Source organism: Myxine glutinosa, chromosome 4 (assembly GCF_964187855.1).
Source record: "Myxine glutinosa chromosome 4, kmMyxGlut1.1, whole genome shotgun sequence".
In the NCBI taxonomy this organism is placed as follows: domain Eukaryota; kingdom Metazoa; phylum Chordata; class Myxini; order Myxiniformes; family Myxinidae; genus Myxine; species Myxine glutinosa.
In genome coordinates this window covers 111,919,681-111,937,944 of record NC_136264.1, presented here as the reverse complement: position 1 = coordinate 111,937,944, position 18,264 = coordinate 111,919,681, and the positions used below count along the sequence as shown (strand labels likewise).

Sequence of the window (18,264 nt, the reverse complement as noted above, 5' to 3'; positions counted from 1 at the left end):
CATGACCTTCGACAGAGACCCAGCTTTCTGACATTGGGTTGAACATTGCGCGCTCCAAAATGCCTTGGTAATCTCCTGATTTGAAGATGCCATGCACACATTCAAGGCACCCAGTGCCAGAGGGAGCACAACAACCACAAAACATCACTAAACCTCCTCCATGTTTGACTGTAGGGAAGGTGTTCTTTTCTTTGAAGGCTTCATTTTGTTTTCTGTAAACATAGAGATGATGTGCTTTACCAAAAAGCTCTAATTTTGTCTCATCTGTCCACAGGACATTCTCCCAGAAGGATTTTGGCTTGTTCAGTTGTGTTTTGGAAAACTCCAGTCAGGCTTTCTTTTGTCTCTCTCTCAGCAGTGGTGTCCTCCATCGAACCCCCTTTCATCGAGTTGGTGACAGATGGTGCGAGTTGAAACTGTCGTACCTTGGGTCTGAAGGTCAGCTTGAATCTGTTTGGCAGTTGATCAAAGTGCTTTCTCCACCATTCGAACAATCCTTGGCTGCAATCTTCGATCAAGTTTTCTCTTGCGGCCACGTCCAGGGAGGTTGGCTTCAGCGCCATGGGCATTAAACCTCCTGATAACATTGCGTACGGTGGATACAGGAACATCAAGGTCTCTGGAGAAGGACTTGTAGCCTTGAGATTGTCCATGCTTGGCTACAATCTTGTATCTGACCTCCTAATAAAATTCTCTGGTTTTCTTTCTTTTCTCTATGCTCATTGTGGGACACACAGTGACACAAAACAGCAGAATGACTCCTTTTCTCCATTCAAACTGGTTGAATGAGTGATTTATATATTGCAGGCACCTGCAACTCACCACAGATGAGTTCATTTCCAAAGTAAAGAAGAATCACCTGCTTGAAATCTTATTATTTCCAACAACTTCGAAAAGGTCTGGCCGGTCTTGCCGGCGAGGTTTCGTTTATTCGCAGCTGTCTACGCTCTCCATCGAAATCGAAGTTAAGTAATTGTTCCCATTTGTATTTTCGTTATAACTGTATTTATTTTATGGTGTGTATACGGAAAGTGTGTCCGGAGGAAGATTCTCGGTGTAAATCTTTCATACCTGTATAGAAAATCGTGTTAATTCGTGTCGTGTCTTTTGAGGCCTTGTTCAGTGTCCAACCTTGAGGCTTTGTTTTTCTCTCAGCGGTCCGTCGTTTGTGCTCCAATAACTTTCGTTCTCTGTTTTTCCCAGTCTTTTCACCCCATAGCCTACTTCCTTGTTTAAAATCTCAACTAAAAAAAAAAACAAAAAAACAAAAAAACATTTTCCTTCTCTGTTCTTATTCGTTGATCTTATTCGTTTATTCGTTCTTATTCGTTCGTTCGTTCTTCGACCACGTGTTTCTCCCCCATTTCCCCAGATAGTTTTCAGTGTTAAACTTTAAAATGTTTAAACCTTCCCCTCAAGTTCTGTATTCTGTCATATATTACAACACCTATTTTTTCTTCTTCTTTAAAAGGTTGCTTTTAACTTGCTCACCAAATCTATTCATCCCAAAAAAAAATTCCATCTCTTAGAGTGCCTCTTTTCTACATTCCCTACACTCTCCTGCACTCCATCCTCCCTCCAGCGTCCTTAAACGTATTTTTGACTCGAAGGTCACAAGCAACTCATTTTGCAATAAATGTTCGTTTCCCATTAATCATACACTTTCTAAAATCCAATCTCACCCCTCCCCTCCAAATCTTCCCCATCACCCATCCCTTTCAAATCTTCCCCCTTGCCCTGCCCCCTCCAAATCCTCCCCATCACCCATCCCTTTCAAATCTCCCCCCTTCCCTCCTAAACTCCCCCCACACCAATCCCCTCATAAACTCCCCCCTCGCCCCTCCCCACCCTCATTTCTTCTCCATTTTCCCCCTCTCACCCCTCCTCCTCAAAGCGTCCTCCCCGCTTCTTCCCTCATCCAACTCTCATCTCCATCTCCCCCAACCTTCTGCCTCGCTCTTCCCCCTCCTCAAATAACACCTCATTGTGCCTCACCCAATCACCATCAAACCTTTTGTCCGCCCCATCCTTCCCTTTCTCCGAGCTATTCTGAAATCTCTGACACACCTTCAATAGCTCTCCCTCCCTCTTCCACATCTTACCCTACCCCACCTCCCCCCTGTTCTGTATCCGATGCTCCCCCTTCCTCTTCATTAACGGCATGGACCTCAAACATCCAGGGCCTTCGTTCAAACTTAACTGATCTCTCCATACAGGTTGCTTCTGACCAACCAGACGTGATATGCTTAACAGAAACTTTCCTCCTTCATGATGTCTCTGATTCATTAGTATCTCTCCAGGGTTACTCCCTCCTCCGGTATGATAGACCTGAGCCTCGTCCTGGAGGTGGGGTTGCTATCTTTATCAAAAACTCTCTTCCTCACTCGCCCTGCACTGCACTCTCTCCACCTCACCCCCAGGAATACCTCTGGCTACAGCTTCCCCTTCGCTCCCACCTCTTGTTCATATGTGTGTTGTACCGTCCACCAAACAGTGATGACTCCATCTACATCTCGCTGTCTGATAATATGGACCAACATCTATCTACTCATCCCAACTCTCTCTTCCTCATATGTGGTGATTTCAATTGTCACCATGCCAGTTGGTTGGGTTTGGGTACCTCTCTCACCAGCCATGGCTCCTCAGCAAAGGACTTCTGCGACTCACTGGGACTGACACAATCTGTCAATTTCCCAACCCGGATCTCAGTCAACGGAGCATCTTCTCTTCTGGACTTGGTTATGACTAACTTCCCTGAAAATGTCTGCTGCTCTTCTTCTGCTCCAATCGGCTCATCTGATCATGTGCTTGTTAAAGTGGACATCTCTCTTACCATTCTTAGGGAGCCTGCTCAGCGTCGACGAGTCTGGCATTTCACTCAGGCCAACTGGCACGGTCTTCAAGCAGCCATCAATCATCAGGACTGGTCTCCCATCTCTACCACCTCTGACATCAACTCATCCTGGGAATTCTTCCAAAGTAAATTGCTGTCTCTCATGCACAGATTTATCCCATCTCGTCTTCAGTTGTCATATCCTTCCTCCCGTCCATGGTACACGGAATCTTGTGGTGAGGCTGTTGCCCAGAAACAACTTGCCTTCGTCTTCTGGAAAGCAATCCAACGGAAGGAAATCTCATTTCCTTTCACAAAGCCTGAAACAAGTGTGTGTCCACCCTCAGGAGAGCCAGGAAACAATATCTGTCCGTTCTCAAGACCGAACTCTCTTATCTGTCTCCCTCTTCCAAATCCTGGTGGCGTCTGGTCAAATCTGTTTCTGGTGTTTGTTCCCCCTCCATCCCCTCCCTTACCTCAAATGGCGACACAGCTGACTCCGCACTTGGAAAAGCTGAATGCCTCAACTCTGTGTTTGCCTCTAAATCTTGTGTCCCAAACCCATCCCTCTCTGTACCCACCGTACCCCGTCGTACCCAGCTGCTCCTGGACTCCGTGTCCTTTCCTCCTGACATGGTGGAAAAGGTTCTGTCAACCCTCGACTCTGACTCTGCAACTGGACCTGACGGCATCAGCCTACAGGTCCTAAAATCTGTTCTTCCGCTCTTTCACTCCCTCTTTCTGTTCTTTTCACCCTCTCCTTTGCTCAAGGTCAACTGCCATCTGCTTGGAAATCAGCCAACATCCCCGCTTTACACAAAAAAGGTGCAAAAACAGATCCTAGCAACTACAGACCAATCAGCCTTCTCCCAATTATCAGCAAAGTCATGGAATCCATCATTGCTTCGGATATGAAATCTTTCCTCTTCTCCTATGGCTTGATCCCTGATCATCAATTTGGTTTCAGACCAGGTCACTCTACTCTGGACATGCTGCTTCTGCTTTCTCAACAATAGATGGAGGTCCTCAATGCCAAACAGGAAATTAGAGCCGTCTCCCTTGACATATCACGTGCCTTCGATACGGTCTGGCACCCCGCTCTGCTCACCAAACTCTCCTCCTTTGGTATCCATGGAAATCTCCACGCATGGCTGGCGGACTTCCTCTCCAGTCGTAGTCAACGTGTGGCCCTGAATGGGTTTCTCTCATCTCCTCTTCCTGTTCAGGCTGGAGTTCCCCAAGGCAATGTTCTGGGCCCTGTGATTTTTCTGGTCTTCATCAATGATCTCTCTGACTCTCTTGAAAATCCTCTCTATCTCTTTGCTGATGACTCCACTCTCTGCCGCTCCATTCCTCATCCCTCAGATCGGCAGTCTGCAGCCTCCTCACTCTCTGCAGACCTGTACAAAATCACAGACTGGGCAAACAAGTGGAACATGTCTTTCAATCCTGACAAATCTCACACTCTTATGATGTCTCTCCGAAAAGACCGACTGGACAACCCTCCCATCTACTTTCTGAATAATCCTCTCCAAGAAGTTCTGTCACTCAAGCTTTTGGGTCTCACTATCTGCCATGATCTTTCCTGGGAAAACCACATTTCCAAGCTGGCCTCCAAAGCCAGTCGCCGACTGGGCATCCTCCGTCATGCGAAGTCCTTCCTTGGCACACCTGAGCTCCTCACCACATACAAGGCTTTCATCCGCAGCTCAATGGAGTACTGCTCTCCCCTCTGGGCTGGTGCTCCTGCCTCACACCTAGCTCGTCTTCACGCTGTTGAAACCAAAGCGTTCAGAATCATTGGAATCTCCCGCGATGACGCTATCTCCGAGGGCCTTTCACTTACTCACCTCAGGCAGGTTGGTGGTCTTTACGTCTTCTCCCGACTCCTCTCCAGCCTAGCCCCCCCAGCTCTGTCTGTGCTCTGTCCCCCAAATATTCCTACAGGTCGCACAAGATCTGCCTGCAACCCTCTTATGGTTAAACTGCCAAAATCAAGACTCTCTGCCCACCTTCACTCCTTCATTCCTCTTTTCTCCCGCCTCTGGAACAAACTCCCTCACTCTCTTCAATCCCACTCCTCCCTCTAGGTCTTTAAAACAGCTGTTCACCACCATCTCTTGTCTTCCCCAATCCAAAACCTTGATCTTTTCTACCCCCGCTAATTTCACCCCAAATCCACTTTTTTGAAATACCAACTGCTTTCCTGGAAGTCCTTGGTGTCCTTGCGTTTTATACCTATCCTGCCTCCCCCCAAGCCCTCTCCCTCTCACACATCTCCCGATGTCCCTGCTCTCAAATGTTGTGTTTGTGTGCTTCCTCCCCTTTTCTCCCCATCTTGTCTGCCGCTCCCATTTTTATAGACTTTGTTTGCTTGTTTGTTTGATTTGTTTGTTTGATAAATGTTAGCTTTCACGAGCCTCGATTCTGTATAAAAAAAAAGAAAAAAAAGGTGCCAATAATATTGTCCAGGCCATTTTAGGATTTGTGTGTGGAATAAGCTAAGATTTAGTAATTTTTTCAGCTTTTTTTGTTTTGTTCCAATGCAAACCAAAGAAATACATGTGTGGATACCAAAATATTTTTTAATATCAACAATTTTCTGTAAGAAATGGTGCATTATTTGAAAAAAGTTCAAGGGTGCCAATATTTTTGGCCACGACTGTTTTTTTATGTTAATGTCAAATTCCAAATAGGCATTCACTTCCCCCTCTCCCTCCATCCATCCCCCAAATAAAAAAAAGGTACAATGAAGATTCAAAATAAACTTTTTTTCTTCTTTTTTTTGTACTGAGTCGAGGCTCGTGAAAGAGCTGACATTTACTTCACAAACAAATCAACCAGACAAACAAAATATATAAAAAGAGGGAGCGGAAGACAAGATGGCGGAGAGTAGGGGAAGCACACAAACACTTGAGAGCACACAACATTTGAGAGCAGGGAGATGTGTGGGAGGGAGAGGGCTTGGGGGGAGGATTGGTGGGGAGGGGGGGACAGGGGTGGGAGAAGTATAAAACACAAGGACACCAAGGACTTCCAGGACAGAAGTTGGTATTTCAAAAAAGTGGAATTGGGGTGAAATTAGCGGTGGGAGAAAAGATCAAGGTTTTGGATGGGGGAAGATAAGAGATGGTGGTGAACAGCTGTTTTAAAGACCTGGAGGGTGGAGTGGGATTGAAGAGAGTGAGGGAGTTTGTTCCAGAGGCGGGGGAAAAGAGGAATGAAGGAGTGAAGGTGAGCAGAGAGTCTTGATTTTGGCAGTTTAACCATACAAGGTTTGCAGGCAGATCTTGTGCGACCTGTAGGAATATTTGCGGGACAGAGCCCAGAGAGAGCTGGGGGAGCAAGGCCAGAGAGGAGTCGGTAGAAGACGGAAGGACCACCAACCTGCCTGCGGTAGGTGAGTGAGAGGCCCTTACAACTAAAATGTAATAAAAACAATGTCAGTATACATCGTTATACAATACATGTATACAATACATCATTGACAGGATGACTAAGGGTTACACAAAGAAGGTTGTAGCGCATTCATTTTCCCCCGTCCCCAAGGGGGTTTTCCCCGCCATTGCCGTCAATGGGATTGCGTGTCGAGGTGTATATCCATGTTAAATTAGCTTTATCGTGCCGTTTTTACAAGGCCACTTCAAATAATAAAACGAATGATAATAGCATAATATTTATGTTATTACAAAACAATATTAATACTAATAATGTCCCACTTCCCCAAGGGGTTTTTTCCTGCAGTGATAAAGTGTATAAATAGCTTGTAATGGCGTTTCCATGGGAGCAACGGCTTCTACAGGAAGTAAAAAATATTGTAAACCATAAACACGTTTGATTACCTTTTTAAATGGTCGATAATGCTGTTTAACAAAGAACTGAAATATATTTGGAGAAATCCGGACATTAGTTCATGGTCGACGATCGCTCCTGATAGTGGATCGACTGCAGTCTATTTTCCCCACAAGGGTTAATAACACGACCCTTCCTGCCGTTTCTGTGGAGTTCTTCCAAGGCGTTTTCGTGGCGTTTTGGTTTTTTTCAAAGCTGCGTCTCATTACAAACGTAATAATAACACTTATAATAATAGTATAATATTAACATTATGAAGCAATATCCCCACTCAAGGGGTTTTGTGGATTTCGATATTGCCCCCTCCACCACCCTGACATCCTCACTGAAGTAAATGTTAGTTTGACTCACCAGCAAATAATATACAGCCGTGCCACAAAATTAAAAAAATCTGTTGAGGTAGCCCAGCGGACACCAAAAAATAAAATCTGTTCAGGTGGCCCAGCGGACACACAAAAACAAAAAATCTGTTTAGGTGGCCCAGCGAACACAAAAAAAACAAGCGTTACGCCTAGGTCCCCCGTCGGGGAAGTGATGTGAGTTGTCAAAGTGGAACACGCAGAAAACATGCTATGATATGATATTTCACTCACAAGGGTCAGACAAACATGGAGGCGGCCATCTTGGATTTTGACGTGGCGACCCAATTTTCAATAGCGTTCTTCCTTATGCCTAGATACACCCACACACCAGAAGGTACTTCGCTTATTTTTCAAGATATTTCGCTCCAAAGGTTCAGACATATATATGGTGGCGGCCATCCTGGATTTTGACGTGGTGACCCACTTTACAATAGCGGTCTTCCTTATGCCGAGATACACCCACACACCAGATTAGAAGTTGGTACTTCGCTTATCTTTCAAGATATTCTTCTCACAAGATTCAGACATACATGGCGGCGGCCATCTTGGATTTTGACGTGGCGACCCAATTTTAAACAGCGTTCTTCTGTGTGCCTAGATACACCCACACACCAGATTAGAAGTTGGTACTTCGCTTATTTTTTCAAGATATTCATCTCAAGGTTCGGACATACATGGCGGAGGCCATCTTGGATTTTGACATGGCGACCCAATTTTCAATAGCGTTCTTCCTTATGCCTAGATACACCCACACACCAGATTAGAAGTTGGTACTTCGCTTATTTTTCAAGATATGCAGGTTACAAGGTTCAGACATACATGGCATCAGACATATACATGGCGGCGGCCATCTTGGATTTTGACGTGGCGACCCAATTTTAAACAGCGTTCTTGCTTGTGCCTAGATACACCCACACGCCAAATTAGAAGTTGGTACTTCGCTTATTTTTCAAGATATGCAGGTTACAAGGTTCAGACATACATGGCATCAGACATACATGGCGGCGGCCATCTTGGATTTTGACGTGGGTTGCACCCACACACTAAATTCGAATGCGGTCCTCCGTTTACGCACGCACGCACACACGCACGCATGGACGGACGGACGGAGGGGAAAGCCATCGTCCCCCTTTCGCTCCGCTGAGCGACGGGGGACAAAAATGTTTAGGTGGCCCGGAAGATCACAAAAAAAATAATGTTTAGGTGGCCAGGCGGACCACACACACAAACAAAATGTTTCGGTAGCCCAGCGGACACAAAAAAATAAAATGTTTCGGTGGCCCAGCGGACACACAAAAAAAAAAATCTGTTTAAGTGGCCCAGCGGACACCAAAAAAATATGTTTAGGTGGCCCGGAAGATCACAAAAAAAAAACTGTTTAGGTGGCCAGGCAGACCACAAAAATAAATCTGTTTAGGTGGCCCCGCAGACCATTTAAAAAAAAACAAAAAAAAACTGTTTAGGTGGCCCAGCAGACCCCAAAAAAGAAAAATCTGTTTAGGTGGCCTGGCAGACCACAAAAAAAAATGTTTAAGTGGCCCGGCGGACCACAAAAACAAAATCTGTTTAGGTGGCCTGGCACACTGCAAAAAAAAAAAAAATCTGTTTCGATGGCCCGCAAATATTTTTTCTTTTTTTAAATCATAACCCCTGTATATATTATTTATATATATATATATATATATATATATAATTATATATAAATATAAACCTACCACCACCATATAATTATATATATATATATATATATATATATATATATATATTGTTACAGACGCGGCTTAGATGTTATTTACCGAGCGGTTTGGTATGACCACGTCTGCACAAGTTACCCGATTATACCCGAACGTTGACTAATCGCGCTACGCTAGATCAATGAAGGAAAAGACACACGGCTGGGATTAAAATGACACGACACCAGGGATACGGTTCTCAAGACCTCCGGAGGAGATTATATTAAGGCGGAAGGTTAGATTACAACTACAAGAGGGACATCATAGAAAGACAAGCACTTAGACACACTCTTATATTAACCCCAACAGACGACAGATAAACGGGACAAAAGGCTGACTCACACGGGGATTGATAGCAAGGAAAGCGGGTATCGATGGCTCAAGGTGCACTCTTGGCTCAAGGACAGAATCGACCCGGTCCGGTCCAGAGATGCGGGAGGTTTCACAGCGCTCGAGGTGGCGTCTTGTCGTCTCAAGCTGGGGGCGCATCTGACGTCACGTCCGGTGAGTCGCTGCGTATATCCGGCGGGGAGTGACACGCCCTCGGCTCGTTAGCTCCGCCCCAGATGGAATCGGCACGTCGCTTCTCATTGGGTGCGTGCGGGGGGGTTACCGGCTCCGCCCTTGACGAGGAGCTGACAGCCAGCCCCTTCGTGGTAACCCCGTGGAGCGCATGGTCATGGCGGCTAACCGAGCCGGTGTGAGGACGCACACTCCCCCCCTCGCCGCGCCGCGCCCCTCTGTTGTTGTAGTTGTTGTTGTTGTTGTTGTTTGGGGAAGAAGATGGGAGGAGGTATGGGAAGGTCCTAAACTCACTACTGGTGCCATATAATCACATTCTGGTGCAACGAAGAGTCAGAATTAATGGAAACGAGTCCTTAACTGACATAGACTAAGAATAACTAGCAAGATGTCCGAAAGTTGTCTACGTGTGATGCGGTGGACCTGGGCACGACATTTAATGGGGGAAAAAGGGGAAGGTCGGTTCTACAGAGTGTTATTTACAGGCAATGGGACTAGGGAATGGGGGATTGGGGATAGTTGGGGAGTATTGGGGAAATAGGGGAGTATTTACAAGCGGATATTGAGGCCAAATGCCATATCCGCAACAATATATATATATATATATATATATATATATATATATATATATATATATATATATATATATAAAGTTCTGAGTTCTGTTCTAAAGTTCTGAGGAGATTACGGCTCGCTCAATGGTGCAGTGGGCTGTTGACGCGTAATCAATAGAGGGGTTCGAGCCCTGTATCGAGTCAGAATTTTTTCACATTTAGCCCCTCGCAGGAATTTGATTCCTGTTTATAAAATATATATCTATCTATAATTCCAGTAATCTCTGTGTGTTTGTTTGTACGTTTGTACGTTTGTACGTTTGTACGTTTGTTTGTTTGTCTGTGACCGCTGTTTCTCGACAACCACGGGTCCGATATACTTTTAACTTGCCAGGTATATTGCTGGGGACCCGAGGATGTGCCTTTTCAAGGTTTCATATTAATCGGACAATTACTTACCGAGCTATGTCCAAAAAACGATTCAACCAATCAGAGAGCAGCGAACTATCGCGTGTGCCGAACGTGGCGGACACACTCTGCCTCGGATGGCACATTTGAGAGCGTATTCATTTATTTCACGTTTGCAAACTATGTTGGCGCTATACTATGTTTTAAAACTAATAAAAACCCCGGGGGGATTGTCACTGTACTCGCAAGCCGTTCGCCGTTCGCTTTGGCGTTGCGAATGAACCAAAACATTTCATGCACCAAACCATTTCATGTAAAGCGTTCGCCGTTCGCTTTGGCGTTGCGAATGGACCAAAACATTTCATGGACCAAACCATTTCATGTAAATAGAGGGGGGGATATAATTTTAGATATAGATATAGTACGGGCATGCCCTAGTATGTATAATCATACTAATATACACAATTTGGTGTCTGTCTGATGATTTTTTGACCACGATACATTCCGTCGTTACTTATCCAATCTCAACCAAACTTGACAGGATGACTAAGGGTTACACAATAAAGGTTGTAGCGCATTCATTTGCCCTTCTCCCCAAGGAGGCTTTGTCCCCCGAGCGGGTTTTCCCCACCAGTCATCAATGTGGTTGCATGTTGAGGTGTATATCCATTATCCATTATCCATGTTAAGTTAGCATTATCGTGGCGTTTTCCCAAGGCCGCTTCTAATAACAAAACTAACGATAACAGCATAATATTAATGTTATTACAAAACATTATTAATACTAATAATATCCCACCTCCCCAAGGGGTTTTTCCTCCTTGGACAAACGTCAAGTCAACGTTAATAAATAGCTCATCATGGTGTTTTTGTGGGAGCAATGGCCCAACGACCTCCACCAGAAGTAAAAAAAAATATTATAAACCACAAACACGTATGATTCGCTTTTTAAACAGTCGCTAATGCACTTTATAACACTAAATAAAGAAATTTGGAGGAATCCCGACATCCGGGAGGTCAGTTTTACTTACAGAACTGAGCGAAGATCTACTGTACTCTATATACCCCACAAGGGTTAGGTAAATAACATGACCCTGCCGCTAACGTGGCATTTTTCGTAGCGGCCTTTTGAAACTCGCTCCTTCTGTTTAATACGAAACTGAAAGGGAGGAAGCCCGGGGTGTGCTCGTTTACCAAGCAGCTTGCTAGCGCTTGCCAAGCCAGCCGTTCCTTAAGTTAACGGTTTTGAATGGAATGCTTGCTCGAATGCTTGAACCACTTGGCGATCACTCCACAAGAAACTTGGTAAATGAACACACACCCGATGTTCTTGAGACCCGACCATAGATCGACTGTAATCTATATACCCCAAAGAGGAATGACCCGTCCTGCCGCTCCCGCAGTAAACGGGTGTAGCCTACTCGTAAATATAAAATCGAGAAGGTGAACTTTTACCAGTTTCGTGAAAGGAAGATGAGAGAACGTTATTTTGTTTCACAACTCTAACAATTTATCAATAGCTGTCGCGTTTATACGTCAAACATTCGTTAAAACATGTTTCTACATAGAAGGAAGTAACCCTACATTATGTAACGCTACATAATGAATGACGTCATTCCACCCACAATGCCAAAGGGCAGGTCGAATCAAACCAAATCTGCGGTGAACACGAGTCATTACAATATTACATATACATTATTCATGACGTCAGTTCGCCAATGACGCCGGCACAAGCTATCGTACCAGGTTCGTGCTTTCCCGGCGCATCGCTCATCTCCAGCACGAAGAGCTCCAACCCATTGGCACTTGTGCCCACGCTGTACAGACGAGTCACCTGCGGGCACTGTCTCCACACCGCGACCAGGGCCTGGCGGAGCGCTTTAAAACGGTGATAAACCGGCGGCGGCATGATGGCCGATAAGGCGCCGTCATCGTCGCTTCGGCTCTCCCGTATCGGGGTCCCCACGACGACCACGATCAGGAGGCCGGCGAACGTCACGATCGTGGTCTTCATGGTCCGATCGGCACAAACGTTTTCCTGCACGAGCCGCACCGAAAAGCAGCTTCCTTCACAACAGCAGTCTGGCCACGCCTAGAGGCTAGAATAATTACGTCATTTCCGCTTTTGTGACCGGGTTCGATGGATAGATCATGCATGGATTGTTTGGGCTGAAATTGTTGTATTGCATTGTAGTTGTAGTTGTAGTATGAGTGACACTTATTATGCTTTGTTCCGTTTCTCAAAACGAATACCCGAGATGAAACGAGTTACATTGTTTTCTTTCATTTTTTTTGTATGCAAAGGCGAGGCTCATGGAAGAGCTGGAAGTAGAACATGGAACGGATAAGGACGCAACATAACAAAGGAACAATAGGGAGAGAGAGAGAAAGGGGAAGGGACGTCATCAGCAGCGAGCACGGTTGAAGGACAAAAAAGAAGACATGGACCAAAAAGGAATGTGGGGAGGGACGAGGGGTGGGGACGGCGCATGTGCTGGACAACATGGATATATAATCCAATGTGTTTGCAGGGGAGGGGCTGGTGGTGGTGGTAATGGGTTTGGAGGGGAGGGGCTGGTGGTGGTGGTGCGTTTGGAGGGGAGGGGCTGGTGGTGGTGATGGGTTTGGAGGGGATGGTGGTGGTGGTAATGGGTTTGGAGGGGAGGGGCTGGTTGTGGTGATGGGTTTGGATGGGTGGTGATGGGTTTGGAGGGGAGGGGCTGGTGGTGGTGATGGGTTTGGAGGGGAGGTGCTGGTTGTGGTGATGGGTTTGGAGGGGAGGTGCTGGTGATGGGTTTGGAGGGGTGGGGCTGGTGGTGGTGGTGCGTTTGGAGGGGAGGGCTGGTTGTGGTGATGGGTTTGGAGGGGAGGTGCTGGTGGTGGTGATGGGTTTGGAGGGGAGGTGCTGGTGGTGGTGAATGGTGATGGGTTTGGAGAGGAGGGGCTGGTGGTGGTGATGGGTTTGGAGGGGAGGGGCTGGTGGTGGTGGTGGTGTGTTTGGAGGGGAGGGGGTGGTGATGGGTTTGGAGGGGAGGGGCTGGTGGTGGTGGTGGTGTGTTTGGAGGGGAGGGGGTGGTGATGGGTTTGGAGGGGAGGGGCTGGTGGTGGTGGTGGTGTGTTTGGAGGGGAGGGGAGGGGCTGGTGGTGGTGATGGGTTTGGAGGGGAGGGGCTGGTGGTGGTGGTGGTAATGGGTTTAGAGGGGAGGGGCTGGTTGTGGTGATGGGTTTGGAGGGGAGGGGAGGGGCTGGTGGTGGTGGTGATGGGTTTGGAGGGGAGGGGCTGGTGGTGGTGGTGTGTTTGGAGGGGAGGAGCTGGTGGTGGTGATGGGTTTGGAGGGGAGGGGCTGGTGGTGGTGGTAATGGGTTTAGAGGGGAGGTGCTGGTGGTGGTGATGGGTTTGGAAGGGAGGGGCTGGTGGTGGTGATGGGTTTGGAGGGGAGGGGCTGGTGGTGGTGTGTTTGGAGGGGAGGGGCTGGTGGTGGCGATGGGTTTGTAGGGGAGGGGCTGGTGGTGGTGATGGGTTTGGAGGGGAGGGGCTGGTGGTGGTGGTAATGGGTTTGGAGGGAAGGGGCTGGTTGTGGTGACGGTTTGGAGGGGAGGGACTGGTGGTGGTGCTAATGGCTCCTCCCATCGGTCACACAGGACGGACACTAATTGGCGAAACGGAGGAACACCTGTGGCCCTTTACTGAGAGCAAGAACACAGTTAAAATTTGTGACTGATAAAATCAATCTGTCGAATATCTATAGGAAACCTGAAACCAACCGTGCTCCTGGAGTCACAATCTGCTCACGTGTTCCTTTATCCGAGCAAACTCGAGGGAAATGTGACCCAGAATTTTGAAGCTTCAGCCGTTATTTTATGATGTGTCCTCAGCTTCAATAATCCAGTGTTGAGGTCAGAATGCAATCGACCATAGACCGCTAGTCAGCTTGTTCTGCCTCGTCTTGACGTCGGACACATTTCGCATCAATTTGCCACCGCGAGACGCCGTACGCGAGTGATCTCAAAGTGCAAATTTGAAAGTTGAATGGTTGTTGCTCATGAAAAAAAATTTGGGGCTCAAGTTGAAAACTCGATTTTTCATTACATTTCAAAAAAAAAAATTATTTTATTTTATTATTACTCAGTTTATAAATGCGTATTTACGTGCTGTCATGTGTTCATATTAATGACATAGACTATGTATGCATGCAGCATGAATGAGCAGGAGCGAGCGCCAGGTGACCCAATATGACTTGCGTGTGGTGTACGTACCGACGTATGTACGGAGGGCGGAATATAAAGGGGGAGCACGCCAAGGCGCTATCCCCAGGGCTCCCACGAAATATGCCCCCACAAAAATAACTATTTAATTTTTTTATGACCATTAAAATCATTATTGAATGACACTTTGAAAAGGTTCATTACACCAAAGCACAACCTACAGGAACCAAAATGGTCCTTCAGTCTGCAGTATTGGCACTGAAGTCTCAGAAAAGATTTGTGGAGCAAAAGAGAGGTAACTTCGATTAATATAAGGATGTGAGGAAGAGAACGTCTGGATCAGCAGCATATGCTCAGGATCATCCTCGCCTAAAAAATGTGCACCTCAACCCACTGGATCCAGTGCAGGAAATGAAGCGAAGGAAATCAAGTGCAGGGAGTCAAGCGCAGGGAGTCAAGCGCAGGGAGTCAAGCGCAGGGAGTCAAGCGCAGGGAATCAAGCGCAGGGAGTGAAGCGCAGGAAGTGAAGCGCAGGGAGTGAAGCGCAGGCAGTCTAGCGCAGGGAGTCAAGCACCGGGAGTCAAGCGCAGGGAGTCAAGCGCAGGGAGTCAAGCGCAGGGAGTCAAGCGCAGGGAGTCAAGCGCATGGAGTCAAGCGCAGGGAGTCAAGCGCAGGGAGTCAAGTGCAAGAAATCAAGCGAAGGGAGACAAGCGCAGGGAGTCAAGCGCAGATAGTCAAGTGCAGGGAGTCAAGCGCAGGGAGTCAAGCGCAGGAGGTCAAGCGCAGGAAGTCAAGCGCAGGAGGTCAAGCGCAGGAAGTTCAGCTGACATCCAGGGAGAATTTCCACACAGAAAGCTTTATTGCTGTTATTGATCCTTTTCTTGTAACCTTGACAGAGAGAATAGCTGCCTATGACTGACTGTGAATGGTTTGGCTTCCTTTGTCAGCTGGAAAACCTGGATGTTTCTGATCTTTGCTCTGCTGCAGCCAATATTGTCAGTATATCCAAGTCTGACTTGGAGTGCAGTTGTCAGACCAGTCTTGTCAGCTTTAGTAACAAATTAGTGCACTTTACTGCCATTGTGAATCTTTACAAAGAAGACTACAATGACAATTTGCCAAAGGAAATGTTCTTCTATAAAGTTCTTGTGGAGAACGTTTTCAAAGCTGCATTTCCAAAGGTTGAAATTGGTCTGAGAACGTACTTCGTGCTGATGGTGTCCAATTGCAGTAGCGAACAGTCTTTTCCAGGATGAAGATCATAAATAACAGACCAAGAACAACAATGAATCAAGATAATCTCTCATCACTCGCGTTTTTGAGTATCGATTATGATTTGCTGCGTCATAAAGATGTGATTGAAATATTTGTAACCATTTGGAAAGCACGTAACCCCAATTTGTTGAACTTCATGTCCAAGGTTTATGTATACTGTATGCATATTCCATTAAACTGTTTGCCATATATGAAACATTTGTTTTGTTTTCCATGTCAGTACAAAAAGAGTTGGGGTCCGGACCTCCTCAATCTTCCCATCCCCATACCCCTGATAAAACATTTAGCACAGTGACACGTGTAGAAAAATAGTCTAATCGTTATGTTTCTTATGTTACATAAAGGATGCTTTTTTGACCCAAAGTATCTGTTTAACAATAAAAGAAAAAAAACTTACATTTTATATTAGATTAATGAACAGGATTAAATAATTAAATTGATATATGTGGAAAAAATTACATGCCCAAGACCAGGAATTCCTGGTCTGGGTATGTAATTTTCCCACATATATCAATTTATATTTTATATCTACTATTAAACATTTAAAATATATTGAACACAAAATCACATCTTTCAATTATTTATTCATAAATCCATGGTTTTATAAAAGTTGTCTTTGCAAATCTACCTTTCTTTATTTTTTGGGGGGAAGCGTCAGTGTGGACGCCTGTTGTGCATCTTTGCAAAGGGATCAATAATGGCATCCTCCAACGCACGTCATTCCTGCCTGGAATTACTGCTTGTTCAGACGTCTGACTGACGTCAACGTCTGATTTCAAAGACATAAAGTGGCCTATGGTAGCCAAGGAGTTAAAATAGATTTGGGCCAGTGCCCTGCGTCAACCCTGGTACATAGGTAAAAAAAAAATTCTGAATGAATTGGTAGGCACAATCAATTTCATATCAATCAATAATATAATGATATTTCTTTATGACAGGGGCCTCCACAAGTTGTATCATAGCCTCATGTCCTAGGGGCCCCCACAACTTGAAATCTGTCTCTGTACGTACGTGTGCTTTTTGGTTATACACGTCCACGAATACAAACAGACTGAACACACACAGATATATTACATATGCAGTTCAGTCAATAATAACAAAAGAGAGAGTGTGTGTGTGTGTGTGTGTGTGGTCATAAAGCAAGGCATAACACTCTCTTTGCTAACTCCCCTTCCCACCTAACCTCCCCCTCTCACCTCCCCACCTCTCTCTCTACTCTCGTCGCTTCCCCCCCTCCTAATATGGTGCAGCACCCTCCTCCCACACCTCTCTCTCCCACACCTCTCTCTCTTTCTCTCTTTCTCTCTCTCTTACTTCCACCCCTCCTCTGTCTCCCCTCTCTCTCCCTACTCTCTCTTTATCTTTCTCTCTCCTCCTCTCTCTCTTACATCCCTCCCCCCCCCCTCCCCCTCTTAGTATTCCCGTCAGTGAAGCGATACAGTGATATATATTGTTCGGGTTTTGCGAAGCCCGTCCCCTTACCAGGGGGAGATTAAGCCCCTTGTTCTCCTTGGGTCTTCGAACCGCGAGACTTGAGTCGCCACTCCCAGGCAGACGTTGACAAGGGTCTCGGGACAATTTTCGCACGTACCTAAGTACCCACGCCGCCGCGGAAGCGGAGATCGAGTCTTGCACGAACCACGCGTAATGGAGTACACCCGAGCAGAGGGCGTACCACGTGGTCCGTGCTGTTACCTTGCTATTGGAACCCGATCAGAGTGATATAATTCGTACCATGCTAAGTCAATGATGGAGAGACAAAAGCGGTCGAATCAAAGGAAGAACACATTTAATTATTATTTACACAATGTACACTGGTAGAAGAAGAAGAAGAAGACACAGGGCAGTCTTAAGCAGTCTTAACTTATTACCCAGACAATGGGCCCACTCACACTCACAGGGGGATGAAGGAAAAAATGTTCATGCGCTGAACGCACCGGCTTTGGTCGTCCAGGAACAGCTCACCCGGCGTGGCCCTCTGGCGGTCACAGCACGCGTCCCGGCGATGGCAGGCAGGCAGGCGGGAAAATCCTCGTGGCGCGTATCTCGGCAAAGCAGGCAGGCAGGAAAATATGCACGTGTCTGTGGCCCGGCACGGCTGTCTCTTACAGCGCGATTAATACAACTGCCGTCAAACTGAGCGCTCCGAACTCATAACTCGTAACTCAGCGCTTTCACTCTCGTAACTCAACGGAGGATCTGACTCCAGCTCAACACAGCACTTTCCCTCTCGTAACTCAACAGAGCGCGTCTCCTCCCGTCTCATAACCCAATTCAACACCGCGCATCCCTTCTCATGACTGAATTCAACACCGCGCATCCCTTCTCATAACTCGTATGGCTTGCCCTGCGCACATCTCATAACTCAGCACATGTCCTCATAACTGAGGTGGGGGCTCTGGGCACAGGGTTACATTGCCCCCGCCCTAGCCCGCATCGAATGTTCCAAACCCCGCCTTTTGCCGCAGTGGTAAGCCACTCCCCTCGAGCCCTGATTGGCGGCTCGCGCTTACCGTTGC

The 18,264-nt window shown here is 46.6% G+C and overlaps 1 protein-coding gene across 1 annotated transcript in view; it reads right to left on the bottom strand.

Moving 5' to 3' along the window:
* CPE (carboxypeptidase E) overlaps nucleotides 1–12,401 on the bottom strand; it is a 72,269-nt gene extending 59,868 nt beyond the window's left edge. Inside the window, exon 1 of the mRNA XM_068113120.2 lies at nucleotides 12,008–12,401. Coding sequence (XP_067969221.1) covers nucleotides 12,008–12,278 — 271 coding nt within the window. The 5' untranslated portion in view covers nucleotides 12,279–12,401. The remainder of the gene's footprint in view (nucleotides 1–12,007) is intronic.
* Between the last annotated feature and the right edge of the window lie 5,863 nt (nucleotides 12,402–18,264).